Source organism: Nansenia antarctica, assembly GCF_963989245.1.
Source record: "Nansenia antarctica genome assembly, chromosome: 14".
Classification (NCBI taxonomy): domain Eukaryota; kingdom Metazoa; phylum Chordata; class Actinopteri; order Argentiniformes; family Microstomatidae; genus Nansenia; species Nansenia antarctica.
The window spans coordinates 2,930,491-2,955,370 of NC_137684.1; the positions used below are offsets into that span (position 1 = coordinate 2,930,491).

A 24,880-nucleotide genomic window follows, 5' to 3' on the forward strand; every position below is an offset into this window, starting at 1 on the left:
ACTCTTCACGGGACCCATGACCCGTGACCCGTGGGTCGGGTCGGGAACCAATGTCTCGCGAGAGTGTCAGAGGTCGTTGTAAAGGTGAATAAATAAAAAACAATTTGATCAGATAGTGAACTAGCTTATACGCTTCAACCCTTGTAACGAGAAAGATGGCAAAAAGAAAAAAAGACGATGATTACCGTGCATTCCAGGCTGCGTGGACAGAGGAATTTGCATTTGTGGAGATCGCAGGATCTGCGGTATGTCTAATATGCAATGATAAAATTGCATCGATGAAACGGTCAAATATAAAGCGGCACTTCGATACGCATCATGCTTCATTTGCATCGAAATATCCAGCGGGGGACAGCAGGAAAAAGGCATGCGAGGAGCTACAGCGGAAAGTGCAGACGAGTCAACAGCAACTGCGTGGGTGGACCAAGCAAGGTGACGGGAATTCCGCTAGCTTTGCGGGTGCTTTGGCAATAGTCAGGAATGGAAAGCCATTCACAGATGGCGAGTATGCCAAAACATTCATGCTTGATGTGGCCAATGAACTGTTTGATGACTTCCCAAATAAAGACAAGATAATCAAACGAATAAAACACATGCAGCAAGAACTGTTCACGATCGTAGCATCATGATGGCAAATCAAGTTGAGGAAACACAAATTAAGGACATAAACGCCGGGACATACTTTTCTCTCGCGTTAGATGAGTCAACAGATGTTAGCCATCTATCTCAGTTCAGTATATTTGCCAGGTATGCTGCAGGTGACACACTGCGTGAGGAAAGCTTGGCTGTTTTGCCAATGAAAGGGACAACCAGAGGAGAGGATTTATTCACGTCTTTCATGGAGTTTGCTAAAGAAAAAAAACTGTTGTTGCCCGAGCTTTAAATGATCGCCAGTTTAAAGCTCTGTTAGAAGAAGTTGGGAATCATTATCCCAGTCTGCTTTTACACAGCAACGTGCGTTGGTTGTCAAGGGGAAAGGTGCTCAGCCGTTTTGCAGCTTGCCTGAGTGAAATCCGGACTTTTCTTCAAATGAAAGGCGTCAAGCATCCTGAGCTAGACAACACTGACTGGCTCCTGCAGTTTCACTATCTCGTGGACATAACAGGCCATCTGAACCAGCTCAATGTGAAAATGCAAGGTATTGGAAATACAATCTCATCCCTTCAACAAGCAGTGTTTGCATTTGAAAGCAAGCTGGAAGTCTTTCTCAGGGACATTGAAACAGGTCGTCTTCTGCACTTTGTAACACTGCAACAATTTAGAGATGCATGCTTAGCAAGTGACTTCACTCAACATCTGGATCTCCAGCAGCTAGCTGGCTTTACGTCCAATCTCCTGCAGTCATTCAAAGCACGTTTTGGAGAATTTTGTGCGCGCACTGGTCTTTTCAAGTTCATCACTCATCCACATGAGTGTGCAGTGGACAAAATCGACCTGACATGCATCCCTGGGGTCTCTATGGGAGACTTTGAGCTGGAAGTTGCTGACCTGAAGGCATCAGACATGTGGATGAGTAAGTTCAAGACACTTAATGGAGAGTTGGAAAGTCTTGCGCGACAGCGAGCAGAGCTGGCGAGGGAACACAAGTGGACAGAAATGAAAAAACTGAAAAAAGACCAGCTGATTCTGAAAACTTGGAACGAGCTTCCTGTGACATACCACACAATGCAGCGTGTTAGTATTGCCGTATTGACCATGTTTGGCTCTACATACTGTATGTATGTGAGCAGTCATTCTCGCATATGAGGAACATTAAGACCAACCTACGCTCACGTTTAACTGATGGAAGCCTCAACGCCTGCATGAAGCTCAACCTCACCACGTATGAACCAGACTACAAGGACATCAGCAAAACCATGCAGCACCAGAAATCGCATTAAAAGTAAGACATATTTAATTTATTATATGTTAAAAATACTATATGGCTCTCAATGAAATACATTTAGAAATATTTGGCTTTTATGGCTCTCCCAGTCAAAAAGGTTCCCGACCCCTGAAATTCTGGAGCATCACATTTGTGGGTTCGATTATACTCTCAAAATGGCCAGAAAAAGATAACTTTCATATGAAACTCGACAGTCTATTCTTGTTCTTAGAAATGAAGGCTATTCCATGTGAGAAATTGCCAAGAAACTGAACATGTCCTACAACGGTGTGTACTAGTCCCTTCAGAGAACAGCACAAACAGGCTCTAACCAGAGTAGAAAGAGAAGTGGGAGGCCCCGGTGCACAACTGAGCAAGAAAACAAGTACATTAGAGTCTCTAGTTTGAGAAATAGACGCCTCACAGGCAGTGTGCGAATTAAATCACGGTGTGCGGGGGAGCCCAGGGATTAAAGCAAAATCAGGGCTGGTGGCTTTCCGTGTGCAAAGCGCGCGTGCGATTTTCCGTTCTACGTTCTAATGCTTTGACTTTTCTTTCGAAAAATGTGAATACATTTCCGCGTTGTCGAAAATCAATGACACATCGCTAGTCAACTAACACGGCTTGTTTTGTGAGCCTGCTAAACAATGTACAATAGTGTTCTAGTTAACTAGGTAACAATGTAAAGTAGTGTTCTAGTTAACTAGGTAACAATGTAAAGTAGTGTTCTAGTTAACTAGGTAACAATGTAAAGTAGTGTTCTAGTTAACTAGGTAGCAGTCCAATCCATTTCGCTGCTGTATTTTGGCTTGACTAGCGAGTTTGTGTTGTGATTCTCAACAACGTAGTTTCACCCTTTTCCATAGTTTTGAATAATAAATGTGTGGACTGACGATGTAGCGCAGCCTAACTTATTCTAATAATTATTTAACATAGTTTTATTCTGATAATGATTCCCCCCTCCTCCCAGACTTACAAGGTCACATTATTATTGGATTGGTTGTTTGGTGCCGGGTGAAGTTAGCTAAACATTTAACCTGCTAGCTAGCAAGAGAAACATAATGTCACTCTCCAAAGGTCTAAAGAGGAAAGTTGACGGTGGAAACAGGGCATTTAAACAGGAATGGACAGCGAACTATGCGTTCATCCTACCTGGTTTCATCAATGCAAAGCCATTTTCCGTGCTCACATTTTCCGTGCTCACAATGAATGTTCCCTTCCACCTATACATGCGAGTTGTCCTTTTCATCAATGAATGCGATAAAGACGGACTAGAGGAATCGATTGGTGCATAAAAACCTTGAGAACTGCCGGATTAAAGTGACGTCCATAATAATAATAAATAATAATAATAGCGCTTTTCTAGACACTCAAAGACGTCCATATCACCAGATACAAATAGTGACCGATGGGAGATGTTTTCTCATTAAGTGAGATTTAATAGCCTAATATTATTTTTTCTATTTTTAATGAATGGCTCATTGTAATTATTATCCCTAGTAATGTAGCGTGTTTGCTCTGTCATCAAATTTTTTCAGGAGCATATAGGCTAAGCGGATTCAGCTTTTTTTTTTTTTTTGCGCCGATTTAGTTGTCAATGTTTTTCATAAAATTAAACTGCATTTGCTTTGTTACTGTTCACATGTGTGGTGCAGTCACATTCACATAGCCTATAAGTAAACATTAAGTTTGAATTATTTACTGAGCTGGCGTTACTTTTTTCAAACCACACACCGCATGTCGACTATTTCAGCACCATGCGTTGTCCACCTACTTATCACTATGAGGGGTTCAGCGTCAGTGCACCCCGCTGCAAGTTACTGTCGCATAGTTGTAGCCAATAAAGGCCTATATGTAGGCTATATAGGCTATTATATATAATTTATATACCTAATACCAACATCAAAATAGATTGTATGCCTCTACAAATCATATTACACCAGGTAAAATCCGTCACAACTTGGAATAAATCCATCGCAATTTGGAATATTTTAGAGCTCCCCCAAAATTTCACAAACCATGTTTCCAGGGGAGCTCATGTCACCACTAGGGGAGCTATAGCTCCCCGAGCTCCCCCTTATTTCGCACCCTGCTCACAGGTCCTGAACTGGCAGCTTCATTAAATGGTACCCGCAAAACGCCAGTGTCAACGTCTACAGTGAAGAGGCGACTCCGGGATGCTGGCCTTCTAGGCAGAGTGGCAAAGAAAAAGCCATATCTGAGACTGGCCAATAAAAGGAAAAGATTAATATGGGCAAAATAACACAGACATTGGACAGAGGAAGATTGGAAAAAAGTGTTATGGACAGACAAATCGAAGTTTGAGGTGTTTTGATCACACAGAAGAACATTTGTGAGACGCAGAACAAGTGAAAAGATGCTGGAAGAGTGCCTGACGCCATCTGTCAAGCATGGTGGAGGTAATGTGATGGTCTGGGGCTGCTTTTGTACATGCTAAAAGGGATTTTGAATAAGGAAGGCTATCACTAAATTTTGCAACGCCATGCCATACCCTGTGGACAGCACTTGATTGGAGCCAATTTCCTCCTACAACAGGACAATGACCCAAAGCACACCTCCAAATTATGCAAGAACTATTTAATGAAGAAGCAGGCAGCTGGTATTCTGTCTGTAATGGAGTGGCCAGCGGAGTCACCAGATCTCAACCCCATTGAGCTGTTGTGGGAGCTGCTTGACCGTATGGTACGCAAGAAGTGCCCATCAAGGGAGGTGCTTCAGGAAGCGTGGGGTGAAATTTCTTCAGATTACCTCAACAAATTAACCGCTAGAATGCCAAAGGTCTGCAATGCTGTAATTGCTGCAAAGCAATTTGACGAAAGCAAAGTTTGAAGGACAAAATTATTATTTCAAATAAAAATCATTATTTCTATCCATGTCAATGTCTAGACTATATTTTCTATTCATTTTGCAACTCATTTGATAAATAAAAGTGCAGGTTTTCATGGAAAACACGAAATTGTCTGGGTGACCCCAAACTTTTGAACGGTAGTGTATTATTATTATTATTATTATTATTATTATTATTATTATTATTATTATTATTATTATTATTATTATTATTATTATATGAGGAACTGACCCAAGACAGGCTTTTCCATCTACGGAGCACCAACAAACACAAGTTGGTGGTGACAGGGGAGGACCCATGCCCCATCGAGATCAAGATGGAAGAAAGAAGGAACCACTATGATCAAGAAGATCAGCAGGAAGAAGTTGACACCATCATTGTCCAACAAGTCCTGATGTGTGCTGGAGAAGCCCCTCAAATCTCTGTGGTTTCTGACCACACAGACGTGTTTGTCCTCCTCCTTCACCATCACCTTCAGGCAGGGCTGGATGTACCACTCATCATGGAATCCCCCCGCAAGGAAAGGGCAACAGTGGACCACTATTATACTAAATCAAGTCGACACTGGCCAAGCATTCACAAGAAATTGTCAAGAACCTTTCATCAGTCCATGTATGAATGTAATACCATATCGGGATGCAACACCGTAGCGTCTTACTATGGGTTGGGAAAAGGCTCTGTCATCAAAGTCCTGAAAGCTGAGTACGAACTATCAGCCATTGGTAATGTGGATGCACCGTTCCAGCAAGTCCTCGACCAAGCCACTGCCTTACTTTATGTTCTTATTCCTGTTGTAAAGCACTTTGAGCTGCATTTCTTGTATGAAAGGTGCTATATAAATAAAGCTTTACTTACTTACTTACTTAAAAAAAATCTTTCAAATTAATGAATAGTAACACAAAAAATACATTGTACATACATGAGTATGAGTAAACATGAGTGAACATAAATTTGATGCATTTGATTTGAGTATTTTGCATGAATATTTGGCATTTCGGGCATGAAGGGGTTAATATCTGAAATGCACAAGGGCTATCACAGGGCACCTTCCTGTATTTTGAAGAGGTACCCCCAAGCAACAAGAAACAGCAGAGAAAAAAAACTTTACCTGACAAAACAAGGTTCATCCAAAAAAAAAGAAGAAAAAAAAAGCTTTGGCTCCCGGACTATCAGTGTTGTTTCACATCTTCACTCTCCTCTTTGGCTTTGAGTCTTGCCCTTTCATAGGTCTCTGCCATCTTCTCTCTGAGTAGCTCCTTTGACGTTGTTTTTGGTCTGTCCTGCTTCTCATTTCTCTCTTCTGCCTCCTTTTCCTCTAATGCACGTTTCTTTTCGTCCTTCTCCTTCTCATTTTCTCTCTTTCTCTGTTGCTCCTCCCAGTCTTTTATTTTCATATCTGCCTCCTTTATTTTTTGCATCGTTCAATTTTAGCAAATTTTTTCTGTTCCTCCCATTTCTCTTTCTCTTGCTTCTTCTCCTCTCTCCTCTCCTGATACTGTTTTATCTTCCGTTGATAGTCTAGTACTCTGGTACTCTAGTGCCATTCACACATCATTACTACCAGTCTTTAAAAGGTCTGGGGAACACAGGAAACAACCCAGGTAAAAAATCTATATCTTCTCCTGAACCGATAATGCACTTTGATTTTGTGTGCCTGTCCAGGCGAAACGCCTCCATTTCTACCACTAATACACACACACACACACACACACACACACACACACACACACTCACACACTCACACTCACACACCACACACCACACACCACATGAGAACATCATTATGGCGATGCTAGGAAGAGATGGAGCCATCCCCCCACCCTCCCCTCTCCCCCCACCACTCTCCCCTCTCCCTCCACCACCCTCCCCTCTCCCCCATCACCCTCCCCTCTCCCCCCACCACCCCCCTTTCTCCCCCCCACCACCCTCCCCTCTCCCTCCACCACCCTCCCCTCTGCCCTCCACTACCCCAGCACCCTGAGAGGGGTGCCTATCAGCCCACCACCCTCCCCACCACACCACCACCCTGAGAGGGGTGCCTATCAGCCCACCACCCTCTCCCCCCTTCTCTTTTGTTCCTTCTCTTTCTTTTTCTTGTCCTTCTTCTGTATTTTCTTTTCAGTCTTTAGTCTCCTTTTCTCTTCTTCTGCAAACCTTTTATTTTCCTTTTCCTTCTCCTTATTCTCATTTTCAAGTTTCTTTATTCTCTCTTTTGCGTTCTTTTTTTCCTCCTTTAGTCTCCTTTTCTCTTCTTCTGCAAACCTTTTATTTTCCTTTTCCTTCTCCTTATTCTCATTTTCAAGTTTCTTTATTCTCTCTTTTGCGTTCTTTTTTTCCTCCTTTAGTCTCCTTTTCTCTTCTTCTGCAAACCTTTTATTTTCCTTTTCCTTCTCCTTATTCTCATTTTCAAGTTTCTTTATTCTCTCTTTTGCGTTCTTTTTTTCCTCCTCTAGTCTCCTTTTCTCTTCTTCTGCAAACCTTTTATTTTCCTTTTCCTTCTCCTTATTCTCATTTTCAAGTTTCTTTATTCTCTCTTTTGCGTTCTTTTTTTCCTCCTTTAGTCTCCTTTTCTCTTCTTCTGCAAACCTTTTATTTTCCTTTTCCTTCTCCTTATTCTCATTTTCAAGTTTCTTTATTCTCTCTTTTGCGTTCTTTTTTTCCTCCTCTAGTCTAATCTTCTCTTCCTTCTCTTTCTCTTTCTTCTCTTTCTCTTGCTTTTTCTGATTCTCTTTCTGTTGCTTTTTTTCTTCCTCCAACTTCACTTTCGCTTGCTTTTTTGCCTCCTCTGATTTCAGTTTCTCCTCCTTCTGTCGACGTTTCTCCTCCTTTTCAATCTCTTTTTTTTCTTGCTCAAGGCTCTTCTCTTTCTCTTTCTTCTCTTTCTCTTGCTTTTTCTTATTCTCTTTCTGTTGCTTTTTTTCTTCCTCCAACTTCACTTTCGCTTGCTTTTTTGCCTCCTCTGATTTCAGTTTCTCCTCCTTCTGTCGACGTTTCTCCTCCTTTTCAATCTCTTTCTTTTCTTTGCCAGGCGGTGAGTGATGTCCCACTGGGGCCTCTTGGGGGGGATGAAGGCAAGAGTCAATTCTCTGTGGAAAGAAAAAGCACTAAGGCTTAGGCTGTGTTCGAAATGGCATACTAGCATACTGCATACTAGCATACTCAATGAGTATATACTGTATACTGCCTACTAAATTCATAATAAGTATGCCAATACCAGCCAACCGTTTACACTGCAGTATGCATACTGCATCCCAGAATGCATTTCGCCGGTCCAGGAGCGGGGATTTTAAATCCTCTATTTAAACAAATATTGGCTAAAAGCTGTAATTTTGGCTCTACAAGTGTTAACATGTCATTTTATAAAGTTTTAATATGTTTTCAGGTGAGAAAGTAACCATATATATTCCAAAAATGTGATGTATGTATCTGATCTGACGTTACCTTAGTTACCGTAGATACCCGTAGATACTACTTCGACATAGTCAGAACTTAATAGCTAAACAAGTTGTAAAAAGATTTACAGATTTTTTTACATACTACTCATAAACATTTTAGCTAGTCAGATCTCGCATACTGTACAGTGTGAACGCTCTGGCATACTAAAATCTAGTATGAGTAGTATGCTAGTATGCCATTCCAAACACAGCCTTACAACGTAGCACACAAACCCAACACCAGATGAGTCACATAGCATTTTTCGTTTTTTTCTTTAAAGCCCATGTGACTTCCACCTATGGGTGTTGTATTGCCACAAAGAGCATGGTGGCGCAGTCGGACCTGTATAGGAGGGAAGACTACACCGGGAGGAGATGGCATGTCATTCATCAGGGGAAGAGGGCCAGGCGGTGAGTGACGTCCCACTGGGGCCTCTTGGGGGGGATGAAGGCAAGAGTCCTACAACGTAGCACACAAACCCAACACCAAATGAGTCACATAGCATTTTTCGTTTTTTTCTTTAAAAAATAAATCTGACAAAATAAATCCACAATTCCAAACGAATTCTATTACTCAACTACATGGAGAAAATATTGGCTATACCCAGCAAACACAGTTGAACCTTGAAGTTAGGCTGTGGTGAGGTTGTGGACAACATTCTCGGAATAGTCGGCTGTAGTGTGGAAACATGTTGGAAGGCACCTACCAGATGGGCTAAAGGCTAAAGGCTCCGCAGTTACGTTGTCGCGACCCTTAGTAGTATTAAAGTAGCATTTCATTGGCTACCTTCTAACAACGTTGCAACCTCACAGGAGGTTAACACACAGGCAACAACTTGGCTGTGTATGCTGGGTACCTTAGTGTCATAGCATTGGCATAATAATAATAATAATAATAATAATAATAATAATAATAATAATAATAATAATAATAATAATAATAATATTTATTTGAAAAGCACTTTTCCTGCAAACTTTGCAACTCGAAGTGCTTTAAAATATCCACACAGTATAAAAAAACTAAAAAAACAATAGTAATCAATAAAACACAATAGCAATAATATAAACTACATAATAAAACAAGAATAAGCCATACAGTCCACAAAGATAAACAAAATAACTAAATAATATAAAAAATACTATACGATTTAAGTAAATATGCAAATATATACAAATATATAGATTCATCAACTAACATTAAAAGATACATTAGATATTAATAAATAAATGGAAAGAGAAGACAAAGCTAACATACCGAAAGGGGGCGTCGTGGAAACGAAGAATTCCTCCTTTTTCTACCCCTCCTTAACTGTAGAAGTATCTCATTCTTCTTTTTCTCTCTTTCTTTCCTTTTCTCCTCTTCTTTCATTAATGTTGCTTCTTTTTGATTGAAAAGGTTTTCTCTCTTAACAACCTTTATGTGGTCCTCCTCTTTAGTAGCCTCTTCCAGCATCCTACACTGTAGAAGTATCTCATTCCTCGATTTCTCTCTTTTTTTCCTTTTCTCCTCTTCTTTCATTAATGTTGCTTCTTTTTGATTGAAAAGGTTTTCTCTCTTAACAACCATTATGTGGTCCTCCTCTTTAGTATCCTCTTCCAGCATCCTACTTAATCCTTCCAGTACCCTCTCTTCTTCCTGTAAACTTTTCATGAGAAGCACTGCCTTTATTAGCTCTGGTTCGAGACATTCAAGATTACCCGGATCTGGAAGGCAAGGGCCGGGGCGCTTAGGCAACGGGCGTGGAGGGGGGGAAGGCCGGCCGGCTGGGAAGCCAGACATGAGGGTTAGGGAGCCCATGTGAGAGGAGCCCATGTGACTTCCACCTATGGGTGTTGTATTGCCACAAAGAGCATGGTGGCGCAGTCGGACCGGTATAGGAGGGAAGACTACACCGGGAGGAGATGGCATGTCATTCATCAGGGGAAGAGGGCCAGGCGGTGAGTGACGTCCCACTGGGGCCTCTTGGGGGGGATGAAGGCAAGAGTCCTACAACGTAGCACACAAACCCAACACCAGATGAGTCACATAGCATTTTTCGTTTTTTTCTTTAAAAAAAAAATCTGACAAAATAAATCCACAATTCCAAACGAATTCTATTACTCAACTACATGGAGAAAATATTGGCTATACCCAGCAAACACAGTTGAACCTTGAAGTTAGGCTGTGGTGAGGTTGTGGACAACATTCTCGGAATAGTCGGCTGTAGTGTGGCAACATGTTGGAAGCCTACCAGATGGGCTAAAGGCTAAAGTCTCCGCAGTTACGTTGTCGCGACCCTCAGTAGTATTAAAGTAGCATTTCATTGGCTACCTTCTAACAACGTTGCAACCTCACAGGAGGTTAACACACAGGCAACAACTTGGCTGTGTTTGCTGGGTACCTTAGTGTCATAGCATTGGCATTATAATAATAATAATAATAATAATAATATTTCTTTGAAAAGCACTTTTCCTGCAAACTTTGCAACTCGAAGTGCTTTAAAATATCCACACAGCATGAAAAAAACAAAAAAAACAATAGTAATCAATAAAACACAATAGCAATAATATAAACGACATAATAAAACAAGAATAAGCCATACAGTCCACAAAGATAAACAAAATAACAAAATAATATAAAAAATACTATACGATTTAAGTAAATATGCAAATATATACAAATATATAGATTCATCAACTAACATTAAAAGATACATTAGATATTAATAAATAAATGGAAAGAGAAGACAAAGCTAACATACCGAAAGGGGGCGTCGTGGAAACGAAGAATTCCTCCTTTTTCTACCCCTCCTTAACTGTAGAAGTATCTCATTCTTCTTTTTCTCTCTTTCTTTCCTTTTCTCCTCTTCTTTCATTAATGTTGCTTCTTTTTGATTGAAAAGGTTTTCTCTCTTAACAACCTTTATGTGGTCCTCCTCTTTAGTATCCTCTTCCAGCATCCTACAGTATCCTTCCAGTACCCTCTCTTCTTCCTGTAAACTTTTCTTGAGAAGCACTGCCTTTATTAGCTCTGGTTCGAGACATTCAAGATTACCCGGATCTGGAAGGCAAGGGCCAGGGCGCTTAGGCAACGGGCGTGGAGGGGGGGAAGGCCGGCCGGCTGGGAAGCCAGACATGAGGGTTAGGGAGCCCATGTGAGAGGAGCCCATGTGACTTCCACCTATGGGTGTTGTATTGCCACAAAGAGCATGGTGGCGCAGTCGGACCGGTATAGGAGGGAAGACTACACCGGGAGGAGATGGCATGTCATTCATCAGGGGAAGAGGGCCAGGCGGTGAGTGACGTCCCACTGGGGCCTCTTGGGGGGGATGAAGGCAAGAGTCCTACAACGTAGCACACAAACCCAACACCAGATGAGTCACATAGCATTTTTCGTTTTTTTCTTTAAAAAAAAAATCTGACTAAATAAATCCACAATTCCAAACGAATTCTATTACTCAACTACATGGAGAAAATATTGGCTATACCCAGCAAACACAGTTGAACCTTGAAGTTAGGCTGTGGTGAGGTTGTGCCAAAGCACAAGGGAATATCATATCATTTAATATATTTAATAATATGATGCAGCCATTTTGCAGAGACTATACAGAGAGTAAACACATGGCCCATACTTAGTCTCTTCACCGTGTTCCAACTAATTGTGCATTATTGTATCACATTCACACACTCTATTCTCTCACCTTGATCCAAGGGTGTAGTAGACATTCCTCTGCTGTCATTCTCTCTCTGTTTGAGGAGATAATCACAGAATTACTAGTACCATACAGATGTGTACTGATATTAATCAACAAATGTATTGTAATCATATGTGACACGGTCTGGTCAATCGGTCCGCAAGTCAGCATCTGATTTGATGTTCGGACTTTTCTTTCGAAAAATGTTAACACATTTTTTATAATGACACACTCGCTTATCAACTAACACAGCTTGTTTTGTGAGCCTGCTGACAATGTAAAGTAGTGTTATAGTTAACTAGGTAGTAGTGGGAATTACTCACCGAATCCATTGCATTGCAGTATTTTGGCTTGACTAGCGAGTTCGTGTTGTGATTTTCAAAAACTTTGAAAAGTATTTCCGTGTTTCAAAATAAAAGTCGGAACATTTTGATTGGTTGCCGACTTGCGGCCCAAATGACCGGACCGTGTCACATATAAATTATATCAAAATATGAGAAATAGATTGTTTGATTACATTGGGTCTTTAACCAGCAGTTTTTCAATAAAGTCTTTGGCCATGACACTGGTCTGGCTGAAATAGTTCTCCTCAAACTCGTAGTTCATCCCCACAATGTTCAGTAGTGTCTCATCATCATTATCTCCTTGAAAAGGGAACATGCCACTCAACCTGTAAAATAGGGTGGTGTTAGGGAGACATTAGGGAGCTAGATACTAGCTAACACTGTAATACTGCATCCACAGTGAAGTTCAACCTGTCAGCTTATCTTTGGATACTCACAATATGTAGGTTATGACGCCAATACTCCTGTATAGACAAGAGATACAAAGAGTAATGAAAGACTGTATTCAAAACAAGAAGAACTACATCTAGCCTACCACAACTATGACTACTGCATGGTTAATCCAAGAGTGTTAGGGCCTATGGTATCCCTCTTTGTCTTATGAACAACTTAAGATACAAATGAAAATTAATATAGTTTAATTTGTCAGTATAATGCACCTATTTGCTCATAGTAACATGTAAAATGGTTTACCACATGTCGGTGGCCTCACTCAGGGGTTCATAGTTGATCACCTCAGGGGCTGGGAGGGAGTGAGGATGGGGGGAGGAGTGAAATAGCAGAAATGTCATTATTCATTGCACATTTATCTGTGCACTAGTTGTAAAAGTTCAAAATGATGATAATGGACCATTAAAAGTCTAACCCACATAATCATACCCATGGATAGGGCAGGATTAAGAACCAAGAGATGAAGAGAAATTAAAACAATCTACTCTGCAACATGAGTGTCGGTCATGCAGTTAAACAAGGCCGAAAGTCACCCTCACTGTGTACAGTTTGGTAAGCACATCATTTTGTAAAAAGCATTGGTTCTGTAAGGCACTGACAGTGTCTGTAGGCTACAGTAGAGCTGCCAGGGAGGGACCTGATACCATAGCTAGCAACCACATTTTCCTGGGAGAAATTAAAGTTTTGAAGAAGCCTCCATGATGCCAAATAACACACCCCAGCCTGTGGAGTCAGATGGCCATAATATGAACACAGAACAAGTAAGTGCTGTGAGCTGTGATTCGGTCATAGGTACGAGGCCGCAGGCAATCACAGCCGTGCTGATATTCAGTATAACAGCACGACCTTGAGTGTGATATTGCTTTTATACAACAGTTCTACAGCGCCATTTATTAGTTAACAGTAATAAGCGACAACAGATTATGATTTGTTTGTTTATTTAATCATAAAAATAAACAAAAAATAGTCCCGCAACTGAACTTCAAATGGACTGTTGCCTAGTAACCTGAACACAAACAATGTAGTCTAATTAACGGTCATTTAGTAGAACATCTGTGCGGCGGAGTGATACATAAAGTCCCAGTGCTGTTATACTGTATATCATGGAATGCCTCTTGTCCAATCAAATCCAATCAAATGACTTGGTCGGAACTAACTGTTGTATAATATAATATAACCTAGATTTGCATCAAATGCCTTTCTAAAAGACCAGACTGTCAGGTGTCCTGGACCTTCCCCTGTGGCTGAGCCCTGTATGTGTACCATTTAGAGAAACACGCATGGAGAAATAACTTGTTTTCAACTCTGATATTAGAAACTAATATTTCTGGACAAATGTTATTGTTGTCATATAAACTGTGTAGAAATGGTAGGTGCTAAAAAAAATGTGTATGTTCCAACATTTGTAATGTTTTGCATGAATGTGCAAAAGGGATAAGAACTGACAAAATTATATATTTGTATAACAGTGAGAAAGGAAATGAAAGAGTGTTAAGAGAGAAACATGTGGTTCACCCCCTTCGACCATACAGGTCGGTAGCAGGTAGAAGCGTGAATGACTTTTGTTCTTCTGTCTGCAACTGCCACAGATACAGCAGCTCATTGTATTTGAGTAACACTGTAAGATGCACACACATGTCTATTGCACAATATTGCACACAAGACAGACAAATAGATAGAGAGATATGGGTTCATTCTACTGCAGAATTTTTACAGTGTTTCTGTGACTCAGTTGTAACATGTTCCCCCCTGCATTTCCTGCTGGGCCTATGTAAACTTCTCACCTAGCCAGAAGCCTTCTCTCACTACCCCCTGCTCCCCCACCGCACGCTCTGACGTCACATCCTGTCCATAACCACCACCACTACCCGTTTGTTGTCTCCATGACAACCTGCGCAGGTTTCGCAAGGTTCAAGCTAAATAAAGACTGACAGATAGACATAAAGAGAGATTGCTTAAACAAGTCCACATATTGTTCTTCAACATGCTTTCTGTAGCCCCAAATCGTCTCATCTGGTTAACATGGTGGAATGTTGATTTTAGGCCAACATTCCTAGAGCCCTTTTGTTACTGCAACTGCCGTGGAACTTTCCGGACTCTTATATAAAAACAACAGGAAACCTGCAGAACACATTCTGATTACTCAACAATGCACTCTCTTGGCTACCAGTTCTACCCCACTGAAGCCACTCTCAACCACTTCAACACCCAACTATACCACTCTCAACCTCTCAACCATCTATCTATCTATCTATCTATCTATCTATCTATCTATCTATCTATCTATCTATCTATCTATCTATAGTAGATATGCTTTGCTATTGACAATACATTGCCAAAATGTCTTTGCCAACCGCATATTGGGGTAGTGGTGGTCTAGTGGATAGTGAGTTGGACTTGTGATCGGAAGGTTGTGAGTTCAAATCCCGCCTGAAACCACACCACTACTAGTGTCCCCTTGAGTAAGGCACTTAGCCCTCAGTTACTCCAGGGGGAATGTCCCTGTAATTCGTAATTGTAAATCGCTTTGGATTAAAAGCGTCTGCTAAATGTCAAAATTAATTAAAATTAATATTGTAACTGTCATCCTATAAGGCCCGACAGACAGACAGAAAGAAAGACACAAAAGCCAGTAGACACATCAAACATACACGCTCGCATGCTCCTCAATCACACATACCGTACACAATTAAATGTTCTAAGACCACTGAAAACACCCACATCAGACATAGACTTCTAATTGTTCATGTGACCATTGTGAGAATGTGGGTTGTTCCACTTACCAATGTACTGCGGGGTACCCCAGAGACTTCTGTACTCGTCCCCCGGTGTGAAGCGGTGGGCCAGCCCAAAATCAATGATTTTGATGTGGGGGTGTGGCACTGTCTTATCAACCAGCATGATATTCTCTGGCTGAACAGAGAGGAGAAACACTTGTTACTTACGTGAAGCGTTCAACAATGTAAAATATCAAGGTGTCAGAAGAGTGTCCGAAGTTTAATAAACATGTAGTGGAGGTGGTTCAGTGAACCACAGTACAGTACCACAGCACAGTAGGATGATAATAACGGACCTTGCCTGAGATCCGAAGACTTGCATTAGCTCCCAGAACTAATGCCTGGGCTTTAGCTCCACGGGCTAACACAGTCTAATGGAAGACCACGGTTTGAACCTAGTAGGTCACACCAGCTACAAGACCATGATTTGAACCTAGTAGGTCACACCAGATAGGGGGAACCACCTTCCCATTTGTCTATAATACCTCTAATTTCTACACCCATTAAATCTCCCCTTTTTCTGTGATTGCGTCCCAATTGTCTGTCTTCGCTCCCTTCTCAAAAGGATTGGATCATAATATAACTGCCAAGAGGGGTGGGAGGGTACGAGCAGATGGGGTGATTATTATTATTATTATTAGTGTTCCTACTACGTAGTAGTAGGAACAGTATTGTTATTGGTCTTTATTTGTTTTTTACTCTGTGTGTTTACTTTATACTTTATACTACTTACCTTTGCTTTTGATATGTTGAAAACATTTACTTTCTCGAATGCTCCTTGTTGTGCTCCTTTTCTCTTGCTGATTTATTTCCTGCCCATGTTCATCACTACATTTTCTTTACTAAAAGCACATTTCCCCCATTCTAGTGACTCTTTATTTGATCGTGATTTGGATGTGAGGACAGAGGGTGTGAGGACAGAGGGTGTGAGGACAGAGGGTGTGAGGACAGAGGAAGTGAGGACCATGCGCCCCCTGTGTGTGCCCCTCTCACCTTGAGGTCAAAGTGGGCGATGCGTTTGCTGTGCATGAAGCCCACTCCCTTCAGGATCTGCTTGAGGAACTCGATGGCCTCTTCCTCTGACAGGTTCCCTTTCGCCACTATGAAGTCTAACAGCTCCCCTCCGCTGATACTGTGGCATGGAGAGGAGGGAGGGGGCGTAGTGAGGGAAGGAGAGGGGAAGGTGAGGGTGACAAAGAGAGAGAGAGAAAGAGAGAGAGGGAGAGAGAGAGAGAGAAAATATGGGAAGTTGATTGTATTAGTGCTGCTTACTGATTACAAGGAAAGTCAATAGTTCTGTCTGTCTATACAGGCCGCTCCATTAACAGCTCAGACAAGTACTGAACCAGCACAAAGGCACAAACTCACTCCCTCACTCCCTCAATCTCACACACACACACACACACACACACACGCACAGAAACAACCTCAGTCGGCACACTTATTCTGATTACATTAGATTGCATTTGTGACTCTATGTGTGTGTGTGTGTGTGTATGTGTGTGTGTGTGTGTGTGTGTGTGTGTGTGTGTGTGTGTGTATGTCTCACACATGTGTGGATCTCTGCATTGCTGCTATATTTATAGGAAGTGGGTGGGGCCATAGGGAGCCAGTGTCTGGCTGTTAAGATTAGAGGTAGTAATGATAGTTGATTCTCGTTGTCCTCCTATTAAACAGGATAGGTGAGGTGATCCACACAATGTTTTCTATCATACCCACTGTGTCCTGAGGGGGCAGACACACAGACACACACACAGACAGGCACACACATGTGACACGGCATGATTGCATCTGCACATTATGAGCAATCATGTCTGACACCCATGCGATATACAACAGACCACCACAAAACCAAACACACACACACACACACGTCACAACAGAGACAGACCCTGTCACTGTACCAAACACGTCATCCAGCTTTGTTCTGATCCAGAGTCTCACTTTCGCCCCATATCAGTTTTCCTTCTAGACTAACATCACTTGGAAGTAACACCAGTCTAGTTTTATCTCTTTCTTTCCTACAAAGTCTCTCTAACTCCCTATGGTCTTTGCCCTTTTAATTTTTCATTGCCTACATTTTCCTATTTTTTTCTTTTCTAATCTTTTCTTTTCTAATCTAATCTAAGGGAGTGGATCAATCCTGGATCAAAGAATCGGAATCCAGATCAAAAGTTTTAAACAATTGGGCCAGATAGACAGATCCCATAATCGGACAGGCAGAGAGAAAGACAGACAGGCTCCTAGACAGGCTTCTAGACAGGCTCCTAACACGCAGTGGATACAGAAGTTGGGCTTTGTTGCCATAACGTTGACATGTTGCAGCACTTCGTGCCTCCTTCTCCATCCCTTCATCACATCCCACTTCATTCACAGCTCCACAATAAGCTGTGAATGAACACCTCCTCTCAAACACCTCACTCTTTCCACCCAACACCCTCTCCTCCCCATCCTCCATCTCCTTTTCTCCATCCCTCCATCCTATACTCACAGCTCCACGATGAGCACCACCTCGGCGCGGCTCTCGAACACGTCCCTTAGCGCCATGACGTTGGCGTGCTGCAGCGCCTGCAGGATCTCCACCTCTCTCTCCACGGCCCTCCTCTCCATACCCAGCTGGCTGCTGGCGCTCCTCCGCAGCTTCAGGAATTTCCCGGCCCAGCGGACTCCCGAGGAGCGCTCCCGCACCGCCCGCACCTGTGCAAAGTTACCACTATGGGGAGGGAGAGGTGTGGGAAACATGGGTTTCTTTGGTTTCTTTTCTGGAATACTTTGGTTTGATTGAGCCTGCCTGGAGTGGTAGATGGGCGGGCTTGCACTTTTCAGACTATTCCCGTTAGTTCCATTGTACCAAGCTCAAATCAAGTTCAGATAAGGAGAGAAAACTATATAGGACAGGCACCCAGGTTTCATGTTGGTACTGCTCTGGGTCAAATATGTACGTACAGTGCCCTGCATAAGTAGTGGGACAGTGAAGCATTTTTTCTTCTTTTGCCTTTGAAGGTTTGGCTTTGAAATCAAACAATTACATTTGTAGAGATTATCAGCTTTTATTTTATGGTATTTTGTACATATTGGATACATATATATACACATGCATATCTTCTTTTGCCTCTACACTCCAAAAATGTGGTTTTGAAATCAATGATGGTATTTTGTACATATTGGGTGCACCATTCAGAAATTACAACACTTTTCTCCATAGTCCCCCTTTTTCAGGGTACCCTAAAGTGATGGGACAATTGGCTTGACAGGTGTTTCTGGTGTGTTACGTCACATAATTTTGCAGTTATAAGAGAGCTCTCAATGTCAATTGATTCTAAGCTTTGCGTTTGCCTTTGGAGTCTGCTATCGGTGTCTGTCAACATGAGGACCAAATAGACATCAATACAAATGAAGGAAGCTGTTACAGCCATAGTGTGGTTGTGTGTGTGGTTGTGTGTGTGGTTGTGTGTGTGTGTGTGTTTACTGTCGTAATGTGGTTGTGTGTGTGTTTCTGTTATTCCCTGTGTCTCTCCCCAGGTTATTGTCCTTCCCCCTTCCTATCGCCATGGTGATGGCATAAGGGAGCACACCTGTATTCACTTGCTCATCAAGGATGGAGGATAAAGGACAGGTGGAACTAACAGATGGTGCCAGTGGGCAACTGTGTGTTGGTTGCTAGACAGATACTACTGTAGTATGTTCCTGTGTGTTGGTTGCTAGACAGCTAAAGCTACTACTGTAGTGAATTTCTGTGTGTTGCTACAATTTGTAGCGTGTACTGGCGTCAGTAACCGTGACTCATTTTTTAGACGGAGTGTGTCTGTTAGTATTGTGTTTGGCCACTTTAATTGGCTTCTACCTTGTTAAACAATCTATCATTTTCTCCCTGTTTTTGAAAGTAGTTTTCAGTTAAGTGTTTTTCTGAAAACTGTTTATTTTTAAGTTATACAATAGATTCTTGGTTTATTTATATTCTCCTGTCCGCCTCTTTGTCCTCCGGTTCATTTCATTATTACCTGCCGCGTCCCCTGGATATTATTTGGGGACATAACAGAAGCGTTTATGAGGCTGAAATATCAGAAAAGAATCTAGAAGAAACATAACCAAAACCTCAAATGCAAATGCAACTGGTAGGCCAAGGAAGGCTTCTACAGTGGATGACCGAATAATGTGCACCACAAGAAAAACCTGAACTTCACTAGCAGAACTAGAGGCGACATTGCAAGACACAAACCACAAAAACAGGATTATGGTTTGCTAAAAAATACCTAAAGAGCCTGCAGACATCTGGAAAAAGATGAGAGAAAGATTAACATGTACCAGAATGATGGAGTAAAGTGTGGAGAAAAAAGGGAACTGCCCAACATCCACAGCATAACACCTCATCTGTGAAATATGGTGGAGGGGGTGTTATGGCTTAGCCATAGATGGCCTCCAATAGACCTGAATAATTGTCTTCATTGATGACGTAACCGCTAAGCTAACCCCAGTGTACAGAAACATTTCTTCAGCCCAAGAACGAGCCAATGCCTCCAAACTCATTAGATGGACATTCATCATACAGCAGGACAATGACCCAAAACATACAGCCATAGCAACTAGGGAGCTTTTCAGGGACTGGCCAAGTCAATCTCGATTTAAATCCTTTTGCATTTAAGCATTTGCTAAAGAGGAGACTTAAGGCAAAACCTCCTCAAAAGAAACAACTGAAGATGGCTGACGTACAGGCCTGGCAGACCTTCACCAGAGAGGATACCCAACTTTTGGTGTGGTTAATGGGTTGTATACTTTGTATACAAAGGATTAAATAGGGTACTATATGTCTAAAACGTGTTGTAATGGCTGCATGGTGATAGCAACATCCACAGAACACTTCAATAAAAGCTGAGAATCTCTACTTTAACTTCACTCAACTTTTCAAGTATAGATCCAAACGAAGAGCAGCACTATTTTGGGTGAGGACTGAGGGTTAGTCTAGAGCCAGAGTGGTGAATGTCATAGCTCTCTCCTCTCTCTCTCTCTCTCTCAATGTAACCCCACCTCTACAACTTCTACCTATCTAAATAAAGAAACATAAAGAGTGAAGGAGGGTAGATGTCCACTCTCCTTTAAAAAAAGAAAAAAGAGGAGTCTGAGGATCATCATTGTAGCTGCATCTCTACTCATACCTCCTAGTAAAGATTTGACATGTGTGTGGCCTAGCAGTGTAACAACTGTCTAAACATACACACTTGTCTCTGGAGTTTACTTCTTTGTTTTTTTAATAAGGGGGCGTTTAATTATTATTATTTTTTTAAATCCTAATAACACTTCAACACTTTTTGTGCAGCAGTGTGTTCAACATTTCATATGATGTTCAATTTAGATCAATAACAAAACCAACTAATTTACATACATTTTTGATGTTATTTGCAGTAGAGAAACAGTACCGGGGGTAGTGGGGATGAAGAGGTCTTTAGGAGAGACAGTAGTACTCTGTACGATTATACTCTCTCACCTGCCCAGCACTTCTCCGATCTCATAGTAGTCCTCCACATTCTGTAGTTTAAAAACAGCCATTCTGATGCTCTTCTTTCTCTCTCCCTCGTTGTCCTCCACGTCTACTGCATTCTATATAAGTTATAGGGATGACAGAACATACAGTATGTGTAAGGTTAACAGATGTAAATCATATGAAGGATAGGACATGCTTATTTGCACGAATCAGACCATGGAATCCAGGATGATACACAGACCAATGTGAACGCAAGAGAGCCATAACATTCCACTGAGGCATATACAGTACACTAAGGGAGAAGGCAGTGAGACTGAAATGTGTTATGCTACTGATGTGTGAAGAATCCTGGCATACAGTCATAGAAAATACTCTCCAATGGGGTTCTTACAGACACAAATTGTCATTTGGAATGCCTTTCTTGGATATATTAATGTATATATACCCATGTTGATTCTTGAAAGATATTTGTTCCGTCTATGAATTTGAGAGTGGCACATTTCTCCAAACCCATCCCTCAGCTTTTTGTGGCTGGGCTGGCGTTTAGAAATGATGGATTGTCCCTTTAATGGATACCATTGAAGAGAAGCATTTGAAAGGCAAGGTGAACATAAAACATGTAGTAACAGCTTAACATGAAAACTGAAAAATGCATTCACACACAACTACTGGTACTACTACAAACACACATTCAATTTCACATCCTGTACTGTAAATAGACCCATTGATTTGTATCACTTTCTTGAGTTAAATCAAGCTTTCTACTTCCTTTTAAATATGCATTGATCAAAGGCCATAATGTGTGTGTGTGTGTGTGTGTGTGTGTGTGTGTGTGTGTGTGTGTGTGTGTATGTTAACTTGAACAAAAGCCAGTGTCCTGATCTGAACTTAGACACGGCAACAATGGCCTTTGATATTTATATAGCACAGATCATTTGTTTTTCTGTGTGTGTGGGTATGTGAGTGAGTGAGTGTGTGTGTGTGTGTGTGTGTGTGTGTGTGTGTGTGTGTGTGTGTGTGTGGTCATAATGTATAAATAACACAACTATAACCTGTCACAGCCTTAATGAAGTCACTGGAGACACTCTATGAAACTTGCAGAAAATGTGTGTGTGACATCAATTACAGTAAGCTGGTACTGATGTATGTATTCCTGGCAACCAAGATCACAAACATATAAGTTGTCTATTGTTAGCCAATCACGCGATTACAAGGCACGGATGCATGCGACAATGTCACGTGAAGTCTTATTTTGAAAATGAACATCTAGTTGGGGGCCTTAGGGCTATATGAGGCCTAATTAGCATATTTCCAAGATGGCGGCTCCCCGAAAATGAAAAAAAAGAAATTGAAAATAAAAAATTAAAAATCCAATATTGAACCATTTTGAATGTTGGGGAGCATGTGGGAGGGCCAGACCCAGGCCCGGATTAACCCCCTAGGGTGCCCTAGGGTGACCAGACTTGATGTGTGCCCCCCCCCCTACTATCTAGCCTACTAAGGTACTACTTAGTACCTACTAACCCTTCACCCATAACGGCTATCTTTGATTGATTGATTGAAAACTTTATTAGAAGATTTGCAGAAGTAGGTACATGAAAGTACATATTACATACAAGGTCAACTAACAGGATAAAAACCCAAGAAAGCCACTGGCTTATTTCAATTGGGGTCCTTGATTCTCAATTCATCGTTACATGTAAGACAGACAAAAAAGCTAGTACTATCTACAAGATAATACAGACAAATAACTATTACTATCTACAAGATAAACACACATCCATCATGGGAAGAACAATACAACAAAACATAAGGTATGTACAGCGGGTAGGACAGGTGGGGACATACACCACAGGTGGGGGCGGGGGACAAAACACAAAGTATGTACAGTGGGTAGTTCGGGTCTTTTAATCTGATTTTTGATTTAGAGGGTCCAGTTACGGATTGCAGCCTCCTGTAAATGTTTTTTGAGAGTGGTTTTGAAGGTGGGCAGTGTTTTGCACTCCTTTAAGATTATAGGAAGGGCGTTCCACATTTTTACTGCATAGTTTGCAGTATCGACTAGTATCGACTAGTGCTACTGTGCATGATATTTCTATTGTAATCATGGGAGATAAATGTTCAAAGAAGAAACGAAAGCAAACGCTGTTGGGGGGACTGGAGGTGAAGACGTTAGGACCACGGCAAATCAAATGAAGAACTACAAATCCCAGATGACAGGGAGATGACGTATGACGGCTCTGATGCATCAACCCCTATTTCATTAATTTTCTCTATATAACGACGTCGATCATTGATCGGCAACGACACTATATAATAGTTTGCCTAACTGGCCATCGGATTTGGGCTCCTAATATCTAAAAAGCACTACGGTTTTCTTATTTTCGGATTAAAGTAGCGAAGACCAGAAATTCCCATTGACCGCCATTCAAACTTCTCCGCTTCTATCACCCAAAAAGGGGCGTGGACATTACGGGAGGGGAAAGTACCCGGATGCGTTGCTCTGATGAATCGCACACTTGTCTATGACTGGGGGGGGGGGCACTTACACCGAACTCGCAATTATTTATCTTTTTATAAATTATAGCCTAAATATAACCATTAGTTTTGTACCTGTGTGGATGACTTCCAGTAAATATAGCCTATATTTTAAAAATGTGCGCAAAATATTTTAAAGGTCTCTTCATTGTCCGAATAATTTGGTGCGCCCCCATTGGCTGGTGCCCCAGGGCATTCACCCGATGCAATATATGGATAATCCGGGCTTGGCCAGACCTCGTGAACTTAAAGACGGTGACAATTTGAAGTTATTTTTTCTGAGTGGGGCAGTCCCACTCATATTTTTCCTTTTTATTGACAGTTACAGTGAAGATTTAGACAGGAAGGATGGGTGAGAGAGAGAGGAGGGATGACATGCAGGATATGTCCCCGGCCGGAGTCGAACAATATGACGTTGGCTCCTCCTTAGTAGTGAGTCCTAAAAAGCTTCGATCATGTCAACCCAAAGCCTGTGGCATTCATTGTGTCATAGCCTATGTGAGGGGGAGTATGGATGACCTTCCAAGTATGGATGACCTTCACAAGGCAGTAACAGATAATGTTGATTCCAATCTGAAAAGCTGGGCAGAATCCTGTAAACATTTTTAGCTTCTTGGTAGATTAGTTACACAACCTTCCGATGTGCATGCAGCAGGTGTGTACTACATGCCAAATGTTATCTCATGTTGCGATATGCAGCAAAACGGCAAGCATCTCATGACACTGCCAGACCAGGGTATCAGAAGGGGAAGCATCTACCAGTGAGTGGGGGACAACCTTTGACCATCTAACTATTGCACAAATTGTTGCTCTAGTTGAGGATTCAGATCCTCCTTCACAATCTCCTATTACGGCAACTCTACAGGAACCTTATGAAAGAACACAGGTGTTTGTGTCTGATTATGAACCCCACACAACAACATTCAACAACATCTCCTCAGCTATCTGCCTGAATAGAGTGAACACCAGAAGGGGAGGGAAACCTACATCGCAAACAAGGAACAAGTGGCTAAGAGGAACAATTAGCTCAGGATGATTGTAGTTATCAGCGGCAGGAGAGAGGGGAGGGAGGCTATGACCAGGGAGGAGGGCAGGGGGTCAAGTTGGCAGGTGGATGGCTTGGATTTCCGGATGAGTTTAGATAAATCGGCAGCAGAGGGGAGATGGAAGCAGGAGAGAGGTACAGAGAGGGGGGATGGGGAGATAGGGGAGATGGACAACTGGACATAAGAGGGGTCAGTTGTTGGTGGATGTTGGCTATTTTTGAGTTGAAAAATGACATCAGAGAGTTACAGTGGTCAGTGGAGTAGAAGTGTGGGGGAAGGGAGTCGGGGGGGGCGGAGTGAGTTGTTGACCACTGAGAACAGGGCCCTGGTGTTCCCAGCACCAGCAGTGATTTTGTCTGTAAGATATTGGGATTTGGCTGAGGAGAGGGCGTCTTTGTAAAGGAG

At 41.8% G+C, this 24,880-nt stretch overlaps 1 protein-coding gene across 1 annotated transcript; it reads right to left on the reverse strand.

The window, feature by feature from the left end:
• Nucleotides 1-8,557: 8,557 nt before the first annotated feature.
• Nucleotides 8,558-20,956, reverse strand: LOC308170470 (death-associated protein kinase 2-like; the record flags this gene model as incomplete). The annotated part of the gene is made up of 11 exons (XM_080545258.1): nucleotides 8,558-8,602; nucleotides 9,866-9,931; nucleotides 11,202-11,267; nucleotides 11,848-11,893; nucleotides 12,359-12,511; nucleotides 12,623-12,649; nucleotides 12,879-12,927; nucleotides 15,419-15,548; nucleotides 16,406-16,544; nucleotides 17,904-18,125; nucleotides 20,895-20,956. 11 exons carry the CDS (start codon nucleotides 20,954-20,956, stop codon nucleotides 8,558-8,560), a joined length of 1,005 nt encoding a protein of 334 aa, XP_080401384.1.
• Between the last annotated feature and the right edge of the window lie 3,924 nt (nucleotides 20,957-24,880).